Source organism: Coregonus clupeaformis, chromosome 20 (genome assembly GCF_020615455.1).
Source record: "Coregonus clupeaformis isolate EN_2021a chromosome 20, ASM2061545v1, whole genome shotgun sequence".
In the NCBI taxonomy this organism is placed as follows: Eukaryota; Metazoa; Chordata; class Actinopteri; order Salmoniformes; family Salmonidae; genus Coregonus; species Coregonus clupeaformis.
This window is the reverse complement of record NC_059211.1, coordinates 22,270,365-22,292,527: the sequence shown is the minus strand read 5'-3', so window position 1 is coordinate 22,292,527 and position 22,163 is coordinate 22,270,365. Positions and strand designations below refer to the sequence as shown.

The window sequence follows — 22,163 nt, the reverse complement described above, 5'->3', positions numbered from 1 at the left end:
GTAAGGGCTATTTTACCAAGAAGGAGAGTGATGAGTGCTGCATTAGATGACCTGGCCTCCACAATCCCCCGACCTCAACCCAATGGAGATGGTTTGGGATGAATCGGACAGCAGAGTGAAGGAAAAGCAGCCAACAAGTGCTCAGCATATTTGGGAACTCCTTCAAGACTGTTGGAAAAGCATTCCAGATGAAGATGGTTGAGAGAATGCCAAGAGTGTGCAAAGCTCTCATCAAGGCAAAGGGTGGCTACTTTGAAGAATCTCAAATATATTTTGATTTGTTTAACACTTTTTTGGTTACTACATGATTCCATATGTGTTATTTCATAGTTTTGATGTCTTCATTATTATTCTACAATGTAAAAAATAGTAAAAATAAAGAAAAACCCTTGAATGAGTAGGTGTGTCCAAACCTTTGACTGGTACTGTATGTATTTCAGTGTCCATGACTGCCACGTGGGTATAAAAAAAACAATTTGAACTTCAAAGAACTAGGTGGTAAAAGAGACTACGCAAATCCCTACCCTAACTTCCATCCATCCCATCCCTACCTGTTGGGGTAACAGTCCCGGGAGGTGGAGGATCAGACAGCGCTCAAAGTCCAGGATGGAGAGCTTGTCGTTGAGGGCCTGTCTCTTTAGACTGAACAGCACCAGGCTCTTAGGACACCCCACCAGGAGGTCTCCGGTCACCCCACAGCACGCCACACACAGCGGACGCTCAAACAATGGAATCTCAATGATCTCCATCTGCTCCTTGGGAGCCCCGCGCAGGGATGAGCCGCGCAGGAAATGGCCCAGCAGACGCACACTAACGCGGGTCTTCTCAGCCGCCTGGTAGCGCCAGTTGGTGTAGGCGCGGAGGTAGGTGGCGTTGTTCTTCTCCTCGATGGTCACCAGGTAGTCCCCTGGGGAGGAGGGGAGGGTGGGATGATTAGGAGTGGGTGGAAAGGGGACGAAGGGTGGGAGGATTAGGAGTGGGTGGAAAGGGGACGAGGGGTGAGAGGATTAGGAGTGGGTCGAAAGGGGACGAGGGGTGGGAGGATTAGGAGTGGGTGGAAAGGGGACGAGGGGTGGGAGGATTAGGAGTGGGTCGAAAGGGGACGAGGGGTGGGAGGATTAGGAGTGGGTGGAAAGGGGACGAGGGGTGGGAGGATTAGGAGTGGGTGGAAAGGGGACGAGGGGTGGGAGGATTAGGAGTGGGTCGAAAGGGGACGAGGGGTGGGAGGATTAGGAGTGGGTGGAAAGGGGACGAGGGGTGGGAGGATTAGGAGTGGGTAGAAAAGGGACGAGGGGTGACGACGAGAGGATTAGGTAGGAGTGGGTGGAAAGGGGACGAAGGGAGAGAGGCAGGATTAGGGGTGGGTGGGAGGGAGGGGAGGACAGGGATCAAATACAGTTTTATTTGTCACATGCTTCGTAAACAACAGGTGTAGACTAACAGTGAAATGCTTACTTATGTGGATATTGTAATTCTTATGTTCCATATTCAATAGGAAAGTGGCGTTAGGATGAATTCATTTCAGTGCAAGACACTTTTTCATTGAAGGGATACTTCGGGATTTTGGCAATGAGGCCCTTTATCTACTTCCCCAGAGTCTGATGAACTAACATGCTAGCAGATAACCATAGACTTCCAGTCATTGCGCTATGCCAGTTAGCATTGGCTTGCAAAACTACCTCTAACTTCCTTCATACTGGACACAAAGACATACAAATTGTATCCACTAGTTCTTCTGACTCTGGGGGAAGTAGATAAAGTGCCTTGTTGCCAAAATCATGAAGTATCCCTTTAATACTAGAGATCCAAATTAGGCTTTTTTAAATTATTATTTTTTTACACTGCATTTCAACTAACTATTAGCTTGCTATATAGACCAAATCAGAATGTTTGTAGGTGCCCCAAATTACATTTTTTTTTTCACGGTATTGAAAATCAGACCGTCGGTATTTCAAAATACCCAGGTATACGGTATATCGCCCAAGCCAAGTAGCTAGATAGCTTCGTTCATGGAGGAAATGCTAGCTAGCTACAAAGATACATTGCCTTGGCTGAAACAGACCTGTATGCTAGCCAGCCAGCTAACTCTAATTGCAATGTTGGATAGATAGCTAATCTGTTCCATTTATGAAAAGTATTCAGTATTTTAACTTATCCAATCTTCACCCAACGGCACTGTGCAGCATGTAAAAACAGTAGCTAGCTACGTTAGCTCATCTGTAGCTCCCAACTACCTAGCTAACGTTAGCTAATCTGTAGCCCCCAACTACCTAGCTAGTTAGCTAACGTTAGCTCATCTGTAGCCCCCAACTACCTAGCTAGTTAGCTAGCTGAGTTCCAGCCATTGTCTCCTCATTTTTTTGCCATCTTGTTTGAACACCGAATGACCACATGCTGCCTGCTGAGTGCGGTAGCTAGCTAGCTAGTTAGACATCCCTGCCTCAGCCATTGCATATCTTGCCAGCACGCATGAAAGAATGCAGATGAGTCAGTCATGTATTGTTAGCAAGGAGACACAACCCTCGTTTTCAATGAATAAGCTGGCTTGGTAGCTACATCAGCACACATATTTCCTTTCCCGATGCCGATGATGGTTCCATTGCCTGCCATACGTGAGTTGCTGAGCTGGGGCTACGAGGTTATCAGAAAGTGTCCTAGCTAGCCTACTTGTCTGGCATAAGCCATAGCCTACATGTCGAAATGTAATCATTGCAATTTGAGAGTTGTTTTCCTCTGCTAGCCAGGTTTAGACTAGTTGCTAGAAGCTAATGTTATACACAGAAAATAACAACCTATGTTTAAAAGACAATGGGTCCATAATTTAGAACATAAGCAACTATTTACATTTAAAACAGGTTCTCCGGCACAAAATGAGTATCAGCCAATTAAAATCGTTAATTTACTTGCATGTGACAGAACGCTAAATTGTAGCTGGTCCCATCAGATAACATGGCACACGTTAGCCCTATGCTAACCTCACCAGGTGGCACTGATTATATCCTGTATGTTATTTGACTCGAGGAGGATGAGCATTACAAAGTGTACAGTAGGATTGTAGTTTGCACTCTCGTTATCATCCTACAGAAGGCAGTATTGCAGTTCTTTAAAAAAAGTTTATCGCGAGTCCAGAGGACTCGAATCGACAGTAGGAAGGAAGACACTTGGCTGTCATTAGTATATTCTTATGTAGGCTACACTTACATGGAGGCCTACAATGTTTTATAGGCTATGCATTATTATAATCATCCACTTTGTCACAGCAACAAGGACCGTCATTTAACATGTATTTTTCCCTCCAAAAAAAGCTTGTTATGCAAGGGGGGCTCGAACCCACGGTTAAAGTGCACTATCGATTACGAATCAACCGCTTTAGCAGCGTGTGCCACCTAAAAGCGATAATAACAGCCTACAAGACACGTCTTTAAAGGCTCTTCGATAAACGTACATGTTGTAAGGACCAGATTTATATTTTTCCATAAAAGCACATGGATGCGTGTCAAACAGAAACATGGGATTTTATCATATATGCAAAAACGTGAAAATGTTGTCTAATGTTAGTAGTAGCTTAGTGGTTAAGAGCCTTGTGCCAGTAACCGAAAGTTCGCTGGTTCTAATCCCCGAGCCGACTAGGTGAAAAATCTGTCGATGTGCCCTTGAGCAAGGCACTTAACCCTAATTGCTCCTGTAAGTCGCTCTGGATAAGAGCGTCTGCTAAATGACAAAAAAATAAAAATAAAAAAATAAATAAGGATGCGTCAATGCAATATTGGCACACAACATTTTGTTACAGACCAACGGAACAAAAATAAACTTTGAATTTGTAGGTTTAAAATATCAAATCAAATTTTATTGGTCACATGCGCCGAATACAACAGGTGCAGACATTACAGTGAAATGCTTACTTACAGCCCTTAACCAACAGTGCATTTATTTTAAGCAAAAAAAGTAAGAATAAAACAACAACAAAAAAAGTGTTGAAAAAAAAAAGAGCAGAAGTAAAATAAAGTGACAGTAGGGAGGCTATATATACAGGGGGGTACCGTTGCAGAGTCAATGTGCGGGGGCACCGGCTAGTTGAGGTAGTTGAGGTAATATGTACATGTGGGTAGAGTTAAAGTGACTATGCATAAATACTTAACAGAGTAGCAGCAGCGTAAAAGGATGGGGTGGGGGGGCAGTGCAAATAGTCCGGGTAGCCATGATTAGCTGTTCAGGAGTCTTATGGCTTGGGGGTAGAAGCTGTTGAGAAGTCTTTTGGACCTAGACTTGGCACTCCGGTACCGCTTGCCGTGCGGTAGCAGAGAGAACAGTCTATGACTAGGGTGGCTGGAGTCTTTGACAATTTTGAGGGCCTTCCTCTGACACCGCCTGGTATAGAGGTCCTGGATGGCAGGAAGCTTTGCCCCAGTGATGTACTGGGCCGTACGCACTACCCTCTGTAGTGCCTTGCGGTCGGAGGCCAAGCAGTTGCCATACCAGGCGGTGATGCAACCAGTCAGGATGCTCTCGATGGTGCAGCTGTAGAATTTTTTGAGGATCTGAGGACCCATGCCAAATCTTTTTAGTCTCCTGAGGGGGAATAGGCTTTGTCGTGCCCTCTTCACGACTGTCTTGGTGTGTTTGGACCATGATAGTTCGTTGGTGATGTGGACACCAAGGAACTTGAAGCTCTCAACCTGTTCCACTACAGCCCCGTCGATGAGAATGGGGGCGTGCTCAGTCCTCTTTTTTTCCTGTAGTCCACAATCATCTCCTTTGTCTTGCAGACGTTGAGGGAGAGGTTGTTGTCCTGGCACCACACGGACAGATCTCTGACCTCCTCCCTATAGGCTGTCTCATCGTTGTCGGTGATCAGGCCTACCACTGTTGTGTCGTCGGCAAACTTAATGATGGTGTTGGAGTCGTGCCTGGCCATGCAGTCATGGGTGAACAGAGAGTACAGGAGGGGACTGAGCACGCACCCCTGAGGGGCCCCCGTGTTGAGGATCAGTGTAGCAGATGTGTTGTTACCTACCCTTACCACCTGGGAGCGGCCCGTCAGGAAGTCCAGGATCCAGTTGCAGAGGGAGGTGTTTAGTCCCAGGATCCTTAGCTTAGTGATGAGCTTAGAGGGCACTATGGTGTTGAATGCTGAGCTGTAGTCAATGAATAGCATTCTCACGTAGGTGTTCCTCTTGTCCAGGTGGGAAAGGGCAGTGTGGAGTGCGATAGAGATTGCATCATCTGTGGATCTGTTGGGGTGGTATGCAAATTGGAGTGGGTCTAGGGTTTCTGGGATAATGCTGTTGATGTGAGCCATGACCAGCCTTTCAAAGCACTTCATGGCTACAGACGTCAGTGCTACGGGTCGGTAGTCATTTAGGCAGGTTATCTTAGAGTCCTTGGGCACGGGGACTATGGTGGTCTGCTTGAAACATGTTGGTATTACAGACTCAGTCAGGGACATGTTGAAAATGTCAGTGAAGACACTTGCCAGTTGGTCAGCACATGCTCGGAGTACACGTCCTGGTAATCCGTCTGGCCCTGCGGCCTTGTGAATGTTGACCTGCTTAAAAGTCTTACTCACATCGGCTACGGAGAGCGTGATCACATAGTCATCCGGAACAGCTGGTGCTCTCATGCATGCTTCAGTGTTGCTTGCCTCGAAGCGAGCATAGAAGTGGTTTAGCTGCGTCTGGTAGGCTTGTGTCACTGGGCAGCTCGCGGCTGTGCTTCCCTTTGTAGTCTGTAATAGTTTTCAAGCCCTGCCACATCCGACGAGCGTCAGAGCCAGTGTAGTATGATTCAATCTTAGACCTGTATTGACTCTTTGCCTGTTTGATGGTTCGTCGGAGGTCATAGCGGGATTTCTTATAAGCGTCCGGGTTAGAGTCCCGTTCCTTGAAAGCGGCAGCTCTACCCTTTAGCTCAGTGCGGATGTTTCCTGTAATCCATGGCTTCTGGTTGGGGTATGTACGTACGGTCACTGTGGGGACGACATCATCGATGCACTTATTGATGAAGCCAGTGACTGATGTGGTGTACTCCTCAATGCTGTCTGAAGAATCCCGGAACATGTTCCAGTCTGTGCTAGCAAAACAGTCCTGTAGCTTAGCATCTGCGTCATCTGACCACTTTTTTATTAACCGAGTCACTGGTGCTTCCTGCTTTAGTTTTCGCTTATAAGCAGGAATTAGGAGGATAGAGTTATGGTCAGATTTGCCAAATGGAGGGCGAGGGAGAGCTTTGTATGCGTCTCTGTGTGTGGAGTAAAGGTGGTCTAGAGTTTTTTTTCCCTCTGGTTGCACATTTAACATGCTGGTAGAAATGAGGTAGAACGGATTTAAGTTTCCCTGCATTAAAGTCCCCGGCCACTAGGAGCGCTGCATCTGGATGAGCGTTTTCCTGTTGATTAATGGCCTTGTACAACTCATTCAGTGCAATCTTAATGCCAGCATTGGTTTGTGGTGGTAAATAGACAGCTATGAAAAATATAGATGAAAACTCTCTTGGTAATCCACTTTGGACTAATATCCCTCTAGTGGCCAGGGTTGACCTATTTTAAGAAATGCCATTGGTTGGTGGATATAAAGTCAAGATAGGATATAAATCAGTGCCACATGTTGAGGCTAGCATAGGGCTAACGTGTGCCATGTAATCTAATGGGACCAGTTACAATTTAGTGTTCTGTCACGTGTAAGTAAATTGACAATTTTTATTGGCTGATACGCATTTTGTACCTGAGAACCTGTTTAAATGTAAAATGGTTAGTTATGTTCGTATGGACCTAATATTATTGCTTGACTGAGATTCATTATCTATGAATAAGTGAACAGGCGGGGGCTATCATATTATTGCTCGTTGTTTATTGTGAACAAACAGTTTTGGATGTGGCACACTAACCTCACATAGCCAGGTAATGGAGGTAATGGCTCACTAACGCCCTCTGCTGGATTCTTTCGCGATTACGTCACGAAATAGAAATGCGACATTGACAATGGTTCATGTCATTGGAAAGTCAATTTTGCCGGCTCCTTACGGTACTGTTAACTAAACTCAGTAAAAAAAGAAACGTCCCTTTTCCAGGACCCTGTCTTTCAAAGATAATTCATAAAAATCAAAATAACTTCACAGATCTTCATTGTAAAGGGTTTAAACACGTTTTCCATGCTTGTTCAATGAACCATAAACAATGAATGAACATGCACTCGAACGGTCGTTAAGACACTAACAGCTTACAGACGGTAGGCAATTAAGGTCACTGTTATGAAAATTTAGGACACTAAAGAGGCCTTTCTATCGACTCTGAAAAACACCAAAAGAAAGATGCCCAGGGTCCCTGCTCATCTGCGTGAACATGCCTTAGGCATGCTGCAAGGAAGCATGAGGACTGCAGATGTGGCCAGGGCAATAAATTGCAATGTCCGTACTGTGAGACGCCTACAACAGCGCTACAGGGAGACAGGACGGACAGCTGATCGTCCTCGCAGTGGCAGACCACGTGTAACAACACCTGCACAGGATCGGTACATCCGAACATCACACCTGCAGGACAGGTACAGGATGGCAACAACAACTACCCGAGTTACACCAGGAACGCACAATCCCTCCATCAGTGCTCAGACTGTCCGCAATAGGCTGAGAGAGGCTGGACTGAGGGCTTGTAGGCCTGTTGTAAGGCAGGTCCTCACCAGACATCTATTGTAGGACTGGCAAAAAGTGCTCTTCACTGACGAGTCGCGGTTTTGTCTCACCAGGGGTGATGGTCGGATTCGCGTTTATCGTCGAAGGAATGAGCGTTACACCGAGACCTGTACTCTGGAGCGGGAATCGATTTGGAGGTGGAGGGTCCATCATGGTCTGGGGCGGTGTGTCACAGCATCATCGGACTGAGCTTGTTGTCATTGCAGGCAATCTCAATGCTGTGCGTTACAGGGAAGACATCCTATGAGATTACTGATTTGTAAATACATAGCACAACCTTGCAGAGAACCATGCACAAAACACAACTTTCTCCACCCGGAACAACATTTTCTTTCTATTCTGACATCATGGTGATCTCTCGTATACACATAGATCGTGTCATGATTGACACATTGTAACAGGCCCACAATGTGGTTACTTAAACCCGCCTCTACTTATTTACATAAGTATTCAGACCCTTTGCTACGAGAGTCGAAATTGAGCTCAGGTGCATCCTGTTTCCATTGATCATCCTTGAGATGTTTCTACAACTTGAATGGAGTCCACCTGTGGTAAATTCAATTGATTGGACATGATTTGAAAAGGCACACACCTGTCTATTTACAGTGAGGGAAAAAAAAGTATTTGATCCCCTGCTGATTTTGTATGTTTGCCCACTGACAAAGACCTGATCAGTCTATAATTTTAATGGTAGGTTTATTTGAACAGTGAGATACAGAATAACAACAAAATCCAGAAAAACGCATGTCAAAAATTTTATAAATTGATTTGCATTTTAATGAGGGAAATAAGTATTTGACCCCTCTGCAAAACATGACTTAGTACTTGGTGGCAAAACCCTTGTTGGCAATCACAGAGGTCAGACGTTTCTTGTAGTTGGCCACCAGGTTTGCACACATCTCAGGAGGGATTTCGTCCCACTCCTCTTTGCAGATCTTCTCCAAGTCATTAAGGTTTTGAGGCTGACGTTTGGCAACTCGAACCTTAAGTTCCCACAGATGTTCTATGGGATGAAGGTCTGGAGACTGGCTAGGCCACTCCAGGACCTTAAGGCATACAGAGGCCAAATCAAGCTCCGTCCCACATCGCTGTGCGCCTCTCAAATGTTTTAATAATGCGGAGGGCTCTGTATAGCTCTACGGTAGGTTGGGGCGGTACGTCCTGTATAAACACAAACTCACTTCCTTGACAACTTCCTTCACAATAGCTCTGCTCTGCTAAGAGGAAGAAGTATGAAAGCCCTGATGTCTGTGGAGGCTGCGTCGCAGTAAATACTGTACGGCCACTTCAGATGTCGGATTGACCATGCAGAGCCTTTAATTATACCGTGGCATTGTTGAATACTCGTTTCTAATTGGCTTGAAGGGCATTCTAGCGAGAGCATTATTTCCCTATAACGCACAGTATATTTGCCCGGTAGAATTCAATGGCTATGGTTCATTCTTACATGTTCCATGTTTGAGCTGCTTCTGAATGCAAAAGTCGAGTTGGAAAAAAATGATTGTTCAATTTGATTTTCATAATAGCAAGCTAGGACTAAAGGCATCAGCATGCTTCAGTTTGGCTGACAGCAAGCCGAAGTCGGCTAGGAACCGAACGAGTTCGCACTCTCCCTTAAAAGACCTTCGCTTGAAAAACCAGAAAAAAAGTGGCAATAGTACTATTGGTCCATTTTGAGATGCCGTAGCCACTCAAAAGTCAGAATTAATCTAAAATGTATTAAAGAATCCTTACTGTTGACCAATAACCGACAAAGAGGCATAGACCTCGGAGCCGAACTTCAGCTTGCCTCTAGAAAAAAATGTGTGTGCCCGAACAGCTGAAAAAAACTACTCTTCACCTAAATCCAAAAAACTAACAAAAACGTCACTAAATGTCGTCATAATATATGCACAAACTCTTCTGAACTGTTTCGGCTGGGAAGCATGCGGACACCTTGGTTTGGTTAGCTAAACTAGCAAGTCTGTTTGTTTGGCTACCAAGGCAACTATTGTAGCTATCTAATAAACTTGCTAGCTACACCACATGACCAGAAGTATTTGGAGACTTGCTCGTCCAACATCTCATTCCAAAAGCATGGGCATTAATATGGAGTTGGTCCCCCCTATGCTGCTATAACAGCCTCCACTCTTCTGGGAAGGCTTTCCACTAGATGTTGGAACATTGCTGCAGGGAGTTGCTTCCATTCAGCCACAAGAGCATTACTGAGGTCGGCACTGATGTTGGGCGATTAGGCCTGGCTCGCAGTAGGCGTTCCAATTCATCCCAAAGGTGTTCGATGGGGTTGAGGTCAGAGCTCTGTGCAGGCCAGTCAAGTTCTTCCACACCGATCTCGACAAACCATTTCTGTATGGACCTCGCTTTGTGCACGAGGGCATTGTCATGCTGAAACAGGAAAGGACCTTCCCCGAACTGTTGCCACAAAAGTTGTAACCACAGAATCGTCTAGAATGTAATTCCATGCTGTAGCGTTAAGATTTCCCTTCACTGGAACTAAGGTGCCTAGCCCGAACCATGAAAGACAGCCTCAGACCATTATTCCTCCTCCACCAAACTTTACAGTTGGCACTATGCATTGGGGCAGGTAGCATTCTCCTGGCATCCTCCAAACTCAGATTTGTCCGTTGGACTGCCAGATGGTGAAGCGTGATTCATCACTCCAGAGAATGCGTTTCCACTGCTCCAGAGTCCAATGGCGGCTAAATCTACACCACTCCAGCTAACTCTTGGCATTGCGCATGGTGATCTTAGGCTTGTGTGCAGCTGCTCGGCAATGGAAAGTAATTTCATGAAGCTCCCGACAAACAGTTATTGTGCGTACGTTGCTTCCAGAGGGATTGGAACTCTGTAGTGAGTGTCGCAACCGAGGACAGACAACTTTTACGTGCTTCAGCGGTTCTGTTCTGTGAGCTTGTATGGCCTACCACTTTGCGCCTGAGCCATTGTTGCTCCTAGATGTTTCAACTTCACAATAACAGCACTTACAGTTGACCGGGGAAGCTCTAGCAGGGCAGAAATTTGACAAACTGACTTGTTGGAAAGGTGGCATCCTATGACGGTGCCACGTTGAAAGTCACTGAGCTCATCAGTTAGGCCATTCTACTGCCAATGTTTGTCTATGGAGATTGCATGACTGTGTGCTCGATTTTATACACCTGTCAGCAACAGGTGTGGCTGAAATAGCCGAATCCACTAATTTGAAGTGGTGTCCACCTACTTTTGGCCATGTAGTGTACTTCAGTGGATGTTGAAAACAATTCTAGCCATGGTATAATCAACTCAGGGCTCTATGTGTGCTCTGGAACATAATGCAACTCCGAGAAAGGTTAGGATAATACCTCTACTGGCATTCATTTCAATTAGACTGGTTTGGATTTCTCCCTGACCAATATGGCTGCCATTTTCACACCATTCTCGAACTTTTGAGGGTTCATGACAAAACCCCTCTAGTAATTTGATGCACCTCAATCACTCAGCAGTAAACAACAGTGCAAAGAGGGAAAGAATAAGTGAGAGAAAGTGGCACACCTATCTCGCTGTGTAGGATGCTCTGCACAGTCCCCATGGTGGCGAAGCGGCAGATGAGAGGACACCCCTCCTCTCCCAGTTGAAAACACTCGATCTTGCATCCTCCAGCGGACACCACGAATAGGGCACCTCCGCCACAGCACACCAACCCCGGTTCCTGCTCGGTTGGCACGATTTGCTGGGACGCGAAAGGGTGGCAGTTGTATACGTGAACCATGTTTACTTGTTTTCCTAAGTTACGTTGAGAAACACGATTTATACACCAAGCTAACTACATTGTCCCTGTCCGGAAAACCCAGGGCTTGTGTTACCAAATATATGGTGGTGTTACTGTCTCTAACGCGGTTAGACAGCTACACCCGAGGCTAGCTAGATTACTTGATCGATATCACATGCCCCGCAGTCTTGTGATGAGCAGGCAGAATTTGTTGAACTCGAAAAGTATTTTTTTACCCAGTCTCTGGTAAGTTTACTCCACTTGCTCTGCCAATAGAAGTCCCCTTTCTACACAGAAATCATAATCTTACGTATATCTATAGGAACAAAGTTTTAAAGTAATCTGAAACAGAAAGTATGAAGCGTTTATGCTGTGAATGTGACAACTAGAAAAAAAAGACCCCACCTCCAGCGTTGATTGGTTGAGTTCCCTGTCAGTAAGGCGCTCCGGCTTTCAATACGCTGTGAAAGTCCCGCCTTCTTCTGCTTCTTCTTCTTCTTCTTCTTCTTCTTCGGTGAGGTTTAACGGCGGTTTTTATCCAATTTATGTTTCATTACTGTCACCGACTAGACTGGGATATACATCCATTATACTTTGTTCCACAAAACGAAAAAAATTAAAATAAAACCCTACACGAATTAATCTTTAAGAGTCTATGGGTGCGTCAATCTAAGTAACATAATAAAAAAATCCCCATCAAAATCCGTCAATTTAAAATATCATTTATTTTTGCATGGGCTGCATCTCAATTAGCATCATCAGCCTATGTCGGCCTTCCGTATCTGTGGTGGAAGGTGGATAAAATACAGTGCCGTTTGTCAGACCATGAGAAATCCTGAAAATCGGTCTTCTCACAAAAACGTCTGTAGCGTCCGAACGGTTTGGCCTTCAAACTAATGTGACCACTCTATGGAAAGATGAGACTCTCACGAACATGATGTTGTTCTCCCCACAAGTGTCACGGGACTCATCTGAAGGTAACCCATACAAATGAATGGAAATATGGAGGTCGTTTTGTGCCAACAGAAATAAGGGGTTCATGTGTAAAGAAAACGAAAATATTTCCTGAACGTTCTTATATCTCCTAGATATAGGGCAGACACTTCAAAACGTTATTCCTTATGATACATTTTTTGACTGTCATTTTTGCCATTTATGAATGTGTTATTCAACTAGTTTCTATGGGCTATAATAGCAAAGGCCAAATTCAATATTTTATAAAATAATGTAAGACTTTTCTTATATATACCTAAAGGGGTCCTAAAATGTCAAATCAAATAGCTAAATGATCCCAGGCCAACGGCGGACAGGACACAACCACTCAACACACCCTGTAACACTTCTAAAGTCAAATCTCGTAGCCCCAAATATTTCTCTGCCGCTGCCACTACAGTTTTCTGTAACTTACATCCCATCTCTGCTGTACAGTTGATAACCATAACTATGAACTCTTAAGCATCCAACCTTACTAAAGCATACAGTACCAGTCAAAAGTTTGGACACACCTACTCATTCAAGGGTTTTTCTTTATTTGTACTATTTTATACATTGTAGAATAATAGTGAAGACATCATAACTATGAAATAACACACATGGAATCATTTAGTAACCAAAAAAGTGTTAAACAAATCAAAATATACAGATGAAGTCGGAAGTTTACATACACTTAGGTTGGAGTCATTAAAACTCGTTTTTCAACCACTCCACAAATTTCTCGTTAACAAACTATAGTTTTGGCAAGTCGGTTAGGACATCTACTTTGTGCATGACACAAGTAATTTTTCCAACAATTGTTTACAGACAGATTATTTCACTTATAATTCACTGTATCACAATTCCAGTGGGTCAGAAGTTTACATACATGAAGTTGACTGTGCCTTTAAACAGCTTGGAAAATTCCAGAAAATGATGTCATGGCTTTAGAAGCTTCTGATAGGCTAATTGACATCATTTGAGTCAATTGGAGGTGTACCTGTGGATGTATTTCAAGGCCTACCTTCAAACTCAGTGCCTCTTTGCTTGACATCATGGGAAAATGAAAAGAAATCAGCCAAGACCTCAGAAAAAAAATTGTAGACCTCCACAAGTCTGGTTCATCCTTGGGAGCAATTTCCAAACGGCTGAAGGTACCACGTTCATCTGTACAAACAATAGTACGCAAGTATAAACACCATGGGACCACGCAGCCGTCATACCGCACAGGAAGGAGACGTGTTCTGCCTCCTAGAGATGAACGTACTTTGGTGCGAAAAGTGCAAATCAATCCCAGAACAACAGCAAAGGACCTTGTGAAGATGCTGGAGGAAACAGGTACAAAAGTATCTATATCCACAGTAAAACTAGCCCTATATCGACATAACCTGAAAGGCCACTCAGCAAGGAAGAAACCACTGCTCCAAAACCGCCATAAAAAAGCCAGAGTACGGTTTGCAACTGCACATGGGGACAAAGATCGTACTTTTTGGAGAAATGTCCTCTGGTCTGATGAAACAAAAATAGAACTGTTTGCCATAATGACCATCGTTATGTTTGGAGGAAAGGTGGGGTTGCTTGCAAGCCGAAGAACACCATCCCAATCGTGAAGCACCGTGTTGGCAGCATCATGCTGTGGGGGTGCTTTGCTGCAGGAGGGACTGGTGCACTTCACAAAATAGATGGCATCATGAGGAAGGGAAATTATGTGGATATACTGAAGCAACATCTCAAGACATCAGTCAGGAAGTTAAAGCTTGGTCGCAAATGGGTCCTCCAAATGGACAATGACCCCAAGCATACTTCCAAAGTTGTGGCAAAATGGCTTAAGGACAACAAAGTCAAGGTATTGGAGTGGCCATCACAAAGCCCTGACCTCAATCCTATAGAAAATGTGTGGGGAGAATTGAAAAAGCGTGTGCGAGCAAGGAGGCCTACAAACCTGACTCAGTTACACCAGCTCTGTCAGGAGGAATGGGTCAAAATTCACCCAACTTATTGTGGGAAGCTTGTGGAAGGCTACCCGAAACGTTTGACCCAAGTTAAACAATTTAAAGTCAATGCTACCAAATACTAATTGAGTGTATGTAAACGTCTGACCCACTGGGAATGTGATGTAATAAATAAAAGCTGAAATAAATAATTCTCTCTACTATTATTCTGACATTTCACATTCTTAAAATAAAGTGGTGATCCTAATTGACCTAAGACAGGGAATTTTTACTAGTATTAAATGTCAGGAATTGTGAAAAAATGAGTTTAAATGTATTTGGCTAAGGTGTATGTAAACTGTATTTTATATTTGAGATTCTTCAAAGTAGCCACCCTTTGCCTTGATGACAGCTTTGCACACTCTTGGCATTCTCTCAACCAGCTTCATGAGGTAGTCACCTGGAATGCATTTCAATTGACAGGTGTGCCTTGTTAAAAGTTAATTTGTGGAATTGATTTCCTTCTTAATGCGTTTGAACCAATCAGTTCAAGCGCTATGATGAAACTGGCTCTCATGAGGACCGGCACAGGAAAGGAAGACCCAGAGTTACCTCTGCTGCAGAGGATAGGTTGATTAGAGTTAACTGCACCTCAGATTGCAGCCCAAATAAATGTTTCACAGAGTTCAAGTAACAGACACATCTCAACATCAACTGTTCAGAGGAGACTGCGTGAATCAGGCCTTCATGGTCGAATTGCTGCAAAGAAACCACTACTAAAGGACATCAATAAGAAGAAGAGACTTGCTTGGGCCAAGAAACATGAGCAATGGACATTAGACCAGTGGAAATCTGTCCTTTGGTCTGATGAGTCCAAATTTGAGATTTTTGGTTCCAACCGCCGTGTCTTTGTGAGACGCAGAGTAGGTGAACGGATGATCTCCACATGTGTGGTTCCCACCGTGAAGCATGGAGGAGGAGGTGTGATGGTGTGGGGGTGCTTTGCTGGTGACACTGTGATTTTTTTAGAATTCAATGCACACTTAACCAGCATGGCTACCACAGCATTCTGCAGCGATACGCCATCCCATCTTGTTTGCACTTAGTGGGATCATTTGTTTTTCAACAGATGGGTTACAGGTTTTGTCAAATTGAACTCAAAAAGTAGATTTGTTTTGCATTTTAGCTAACCCTAACACTTTTCGGTTGAATTTAGCTTATGGGGAATTTAGGAGTTATATTCTTCAAGAATCAATGGGTACATATAATTAATTTTAAGTCCAAAAATGGATGTAGCAACTGCAGATTGCCCCTTTAACCTAATTCTCCTAACCTGCTACGTTAATTCTCCTAACCTGCTGTGTAGGTTCTCCTAACCTGCCATGAAAAGTCAATTTTGACAAAAAAATGTATCCCTTCTAGACAAAACCGATATTTACCAATTGTGAATTCGTAAATACCTGTTGGATGCATTCACATGCTTTGAACTTGATGAGAAACACTGATTGGCTAATGGCCAACAAGCTGCGTCAACCATAAACTAAAAGTACAGCTATCATGCTTGTGAACAAATTAGTGTTCAAAAACCATATTATTAGATAGTTTTTTTAATAAATAATGTTTTGTTGTTACATTTAACTGCAGAACATGTTGTTATCGAGGTCATTTCCTTAGTAGGTGAAGTCAGAGGTTAGCATGTGGGAGAAGTCGGAGCTCAGGGATGATAGACGAGTTTCCCGCTAGTAATACGCCATGAAAGTGGTACTTCCTGGTTCCTTATTACATTTACATTTGCGTCATTTAGCAGATGCTCTCATCCAGAGCGATTTAAAAATCGGATGTTGTAGGCTAAGAATTGGCTTAAAATGTGTATAGTCAAATTCATTAAAATACGGTCATATAAGATATATATAAAAAGGTATGTGTTTCCGAGTGAATATACTTACCAAATGCTGGTTTTCAACTTATTTGAGGGCCAAGAAGAAAGGACGAAGTCGAAATGTTACAACCGTTTTCATTACAACGACACACACAAACTAGAGCTCCCACTAGCTGTATATGTCGCACATTCGACAGCTTGCCGGTCTGCATTTAAACGTTGAGTAAGAAAGCCCCAGCGTAATCTAATATAAAACACATCAAGCCATCAGACTGCTGAACACCTGCTCTGATTCTACGCACCTTAGCACACATCACAACTGCTGCTTCCAGACTCTTATTATACTGCTTTAATTTATACACTCCCCCCCATCCTCCTCTTCCCCAATACACATGTCAATATTGTACTATACATTGTGCCTTCCTGTATTATACTGATGCTAAAATGTTTATTCCATTCTACTGATCCATTTACTTTATGTTCATATTCTTATCTTTTTAATTATTTCTGCATCGTCGAGAAGGAACCTGCAAGTAAGCATTTCTTTGGATGATGTACAGTGAGCGAAAAAAGTATTTGATCCCCTGCTGATTTTGTACGTTTGCCCACGGACAAAGAAATGATCAGTCTATAATTTTAATGGTAGGTTTATTTGAACAGTGAGAGACAGAATAAATGCATGTCAAAAAATTTATAAATTGATTTGCATTTTAATGAGGGAAATAAGTATTTGACCCCTCTGCAAAACATGACTTAGTACTTGGTGGCAAAACCCTTGTTGGCAATCACAGAGGTCAGACATTTCTTGTAGTTGGCCACCAGGTTTGCACACATCTCAGGAGGGATTTTGTCCCACTCCTCTTTGCAGATCTTCTCCAAGTCATTAAGGTTTCGAGGCTGACGTTTGGCAACTCGAACCTTCAGCTCCCTCCACAGATTTTCTATGGGATTAAGGTCTGGAGACTGGCTAGGCCACTCCAGGACCTTAATGTGCTTCTTCTTGAGCCACTCCTTTGTTGCCTTGACCGTGTGTTTTGGGTCATTGTCATGCTGGAATACCCATCCACAACCCATTTTCAATGCCCTGGCTGAGGGAAGGAGGTTCTCACCCAAGATTTGACGGTACATGGCCCCGTCCATCGTCCCTTTGATGCAGTGAAGTTGTCCTGTCCCCTTAGCAGAAAAACACCCCCAAAGCATAATGTTTCCACCTCCATGTTTGACGGTGGGGATGGCGTTCTTGGGGTCATAGGCAGCATTCCTCCTCCTCCAAACACGGCGAGTTGAGTTGATGCCAAAGAGGTCCATTTTGGTCTCATCTGACCACAACACTTTCACCCAGTTCTCCTCTGAATCATTCAGATGTTCATTGGCAAACTTCAGACGGGCCTGTATATGTGCTTTCTTGAGCAGGGGGACCTTGCGGGCGCTGCAGGATTTCAGTCCTTCACGGCGTAGTGTGTTACCAATTGTTTTCTTGGTGACTATGGTCCCAGCTGCCTTGAGATCATTGACAAGATCCTCCCGTGTAGTTCTGGGCTGATTCCTCACCGTTCTCATGATCATTGCAACTCCACGAGGTGAGATCTTGCATGGAGCCCCAGGCCGAGAGAGATTGACAGTTCTTTTGTGTTTCTTCCATTTGTGAATAATCGCACCAACTGTTGTCACCTTCTCACCAAGCTGCTTGGCGATGGTCTTGTAGCTGGTCAGGTCTTTGTCAGTGGGCAAACGTACAAAATCAGCAGGGGATCAAATACTTTTTTCCCTCACTGTATACAATGCATATCCCGTACGACTAATAAAACTTGAAACATCAAACGGACTGTAACTAGCAGGTTTTTACTGTCCTGTGAGTCCTCAACTCGAGCAGGCACCCTCGTGCATGCTAACAAGGCTCCAGGAGTTCAAAACTTTTCTAACTTTCACCAATGCGTCTTACTTCTTGCGCGTCAATTCTTTTGATAAAAGGCATCGGGTATGAGCAAAATCAATACACTAATATAATTTTATATATATCTTATATGACTGCATTTTCATGAATTTGATTATATAAGCTTGAAGCCCATTCAAAAACCATACGGTACAGGAACCAGGAACTAGCCAGGACTTTCATACTGTATTTGCCAAGGCAGCAGCTACTCTTCATTACAATACATTCATTACAGAATTCACAACACACTAAGTGTGTGCCCTCAGGCCCATACTCCACTACCACATATCTACAACACAATATCCATGTGTACGTGTGTGTATAGTGCATATGTTATCATGTGTGTGTGTGTATGCATGTGTCTGTGCCTATGTTTGTGTTGCTTCACAGTCCCCGCTGTTCCGTAAGCTGTATTTTAAAATCTGATTCTACTGCTTGCATCAGTTACCTGATGTGGAATAGAGTTCCATGGAGTCATTGCTCTATGTCGTACTGTGCGCCTCCCATAGTCTGTTCTGGACTTGGGGACTGTGAAGAGACCTCTGGTGGCATGTCTTGTGGGGTATGCATGGGTGTCTGAGCTGTGTGCTAGTCATTTAAACAGACAGCTCGGTGCTTTCAACATGTTAATACCGCTCACAAATACAAGTAGTGATGAAGTCAATCTCTCCTCTACTTTGAGATTGACATGCATATTATGAATGTTTGCTCTCTGTGTACATTCTGAGCCAATTACAATTTTCCTAAGTCCCTCTTTGTGGCATCTGACCACACGACTGAACAGTAGTCCAGGTGTGACAAAACTAGAGCCTGTAGGACCTGCCTTGTTGATATTGTTGTTAATAAGGCAGAGCAACGCTTTATTATGGACATACTCTCCCCATTTTAGCTACTGTTGTATCAATATGTTTTGACCGTGACAGTTTACAATCCAGGGTTACTCCAAGCAGTTTAGTCACCTAAACTTGCTCAATTTCCACATTATTTATTGCAAGATTTAGTTGAGGTATAGGGTTTAGTGAATGATTTGTCCCAAATACAATGCTTTTAGTTTTTGAAATATTTAGGACTAATTTATTCCTTGCCACCCATTCTGAAACTAACTGCAGCTCTTTGTTAAGTGTTGCAGTCATTTCAGCTGCTGTAGTAGCTGATGTGTATAGTGTTGAGTTATACGCATACAGTGGGGAGAACAAGTATTTGATACACTGCCGATTTTGCAGGTTTTCCTACTTACAAAGCATGTAGAGGTCTGTAATTTTTATCATAGGAACACTTCAACTGTGAGAGACGGAATCTAAAACAAAAATCCAGAAAATCACATTGTATGATTTTTAAGTAATTAATTTTCATTTTATTGCATGACATAAGTATTTGATACATCAGAAAAGCAGAACTTAATATTTGGTACAGAAACCTTTGTTTGCAATTACAGAGATCATACGTTTCCTGTAGGTCTTGACCAGGTTTGCATACACTGCAGCAGGGATTTTGGCCCACTCCTCCATACAGACCTTCTCCAGATCCTTCAGGTTTCGGGTCTGTCGCTCGGCAATATGGACTTTCAGCTCCCTTCAAAGGTTTTCTATTGGGTTCAGGTCTGGAGACTGGCTAGGCCACTCCAGGACCTTGAGATGCTTCTTACGGAGCCACTCCTTAGTTGCCCTGGCTGTGTGTTTTTCGGGTCGTTGTCATGCTGGAAGACCCAGCCACGACCCATCTTCAATGCTCTTACTGAGGGAAGGAGGTTGTTGGCCAAGATCTCGCGATACATGGCCCCATCCATCCTCCCCTCAATACGGTGCAGTCGTCCTGTCCCCTTTGCAGAAAAGCATCCCCAAAGAATGATGTTTCCACCTCCATGCTTCACGGTTGGGATGGTGTTCTTGGGGTTGTACTCATCCTTCTTCTTCCTCCAAACACGGCAAGTGGAGTTTAGACCAAAAAGCTCTATTTTTGTCTCATCAGACCACATGACCTTCTCCCATTCCTCCTCTGGATCATCCAGATGGTCATTGGCAAACTTCAGACGGGCCTGGACATGCGCTGGCTTGAGCAGGGGGACCTTGCGTGCGCTGCAGGATTTTAATCCATGACGGCGTAGTGTGTTACTAATGGTTTCTTTGAGACTGTGGTCCCAGCTCTCTTCAGGTCATTGACCAGGTCCTGCCGTGTAGTTCTGGGCTGATCCCTCACCTTCCTCATGATCATTGATGCCCCACGAGGTGAGATCTTGCATGGAGCCCCAGACTGAGGGTGATTGACCGTCATCTTGAACTTCTTCCATTTTCTAATAATTGTGCCAACAGTTGTTGCCTTCTCACCAAGCTGCTTGCCTATTGTCCTGTAGCCCATCCCAGCCTTGTGCAGGTCTACAATTTTATCCCTGATGTCCTTACACAGCTCTCTGGTCTTGGCCATTGTGGAGAGGTTGGAGTCTGTTTGATTGAGTGTGTAGACAGGTGTCTTTTATACAGGTAACGAGTTCAAACAGGTGCAGTTAATACAGGTAATGAGTGGAGAACAGGAGGGCATCTTACAGAAAAACTAACAGGTCTGTGAGAGACGGAATTCTTACTGGTTGGTAGGTGATCAAATACTTATGTCATGCAATAAAATGCAAATTAATTACTTAAAAATCATAAAAAGTGATTTTCTGGATTTTTGTTTTAGATTCCGTCTCTCACAGTTGATGTGTACCTATGATAAAAATGACAGACCTCTACATGCTTTGTTAGTAGGAAAACCTGCAAAATCGGCAGTGTATCAAATACTTATTCTCCCCACTGTATATAGACACACTGGCTTTACTCAAAGCCAGTAGCATGTCGTTAGTAAAGATTGAAAAAAGGTAAGGGGCCTAGACAGCTGTCTTGGGGAATTCCTGATTCTACCTAATAATATAATAATATGCCATTTAGCAGACGCTTTTATCCAAAGCGACTTACAGTCATGCGTGCATACATTTTTTTGTGTATGGGTGGTCCCGGGGATCGAACCCACTACCTTGGAGTTACAAGCGCCGTGCTCTACCAGCTGAGCTACAGTACCTGGATTATGTTGGAGAGGCTTCCATTAAAGAACACCCTCTGTGTTCTGTTAGACAGGTAGACAGGTAACTCTTTATCCATAATATAGCAGGTGGAGTAAAGCCATAACACATACGTTTTTCCAGCAGCACACTATGATCGATAATGTCAAACGGCGCACTGAAGTCTAACAAAACAGCCCCCACAATCTTTTTATCATCAATTTCTCTCAGCCAATCAGCAGTCATTTGAGTAAGTGCAATGCTTGTTGAATGTCCTTCCCTATAAGCGTGCTGAAAGTCTGTTGTCATTTTGTTTACTGTAAAATAGCATTGTATCTGGTCAAACACAATTTCTTCCACAACTTTACTAAGGGTTGGTAACAGGCTGATTGGTTGGCTATTTGAGCCAGTAAAGGGGGCTTTACTATTCTTAGGTAGCGGAATGACTTTTGCTTCCCTCCAGGCCTGAGGGCACACACTTTCTAGTAGGCTTTCTAATCGAAGCTATGGCAAATAGGAGTGGCAATATCGTCCGCTATTATCCTCAGTAATTTTCCATCCAAGTTGTCAGACCCCGGTGGCTTGTCATTGTTGATAGACAACAACAACAATTTGACCTCTTCCACACTCACTTTACGGAATTCAATTTTTTTTTAAAAATCTTTCATCATTTGGTCAGATATACTTGGATGTGTAGTGTCAGCGTTTGTTGCTGGCATTACGAGTTGGAGGGGTGTTCAAGTGAAATGTTCCCAGTCGTATGTGGTAAATACCACTTGGTTATGAAGTCCCATATTGTTTTTAATGGGCATCAAGCTTATATAATCAAATTCATGAAAATGGGGTCATTTAAAGATATATGTAAAATGATATTTGTGGATGAATTAACCTTTACCCAATGCCTTTTATGAAGGTTTTTCATTACAAAAAAAAAACCCACAATCGAAAACTTTCATGAAAGGCATCAGGTTGAATTAAATTAATCAGAA

General features: G+C 43.6%; 1 protein-coding gene across 6 annotated transcripts in view; it reads right to left on the bottom strand.

The window, feature by feature from the left end:
* The window catches only part of hps3 (HPS3 biogenesis of lysosomal organelles complex 2 subunit 1), a 44,331-nt gene extending 32,222 nt beyond the window's left edge, over positions 1-12,109 (bottom strand). For 2 of the 6 annotated variants that reach the window (XM_041840596.2, XM_045205390.1), the window contains exons 1-2: positions 11,212-12,099; positions 552-907 (exon numbers count right to left, since the gene is read on the bottom strand). In XM_041840596.2, coding sequence (XP_041696530.1) covers positions 552-907; positions 11,212-11,428 — 573 coding nt within the window. In that variant the 5' untranslated portion in view covers positions 11,429-12,099. Of the gene's footprint in view, positions 1-551; positions 908-11,211 lie in introns of all 6 variants that reach the window. The other 4 variants (XM_045205393.1, XM_045205392.1, XM_045205391.1 and 1 more) reach the window with 4 other exon arrangements.
* Positions 12,110-22,163: the final 10,054 nt, after the last annotated feature.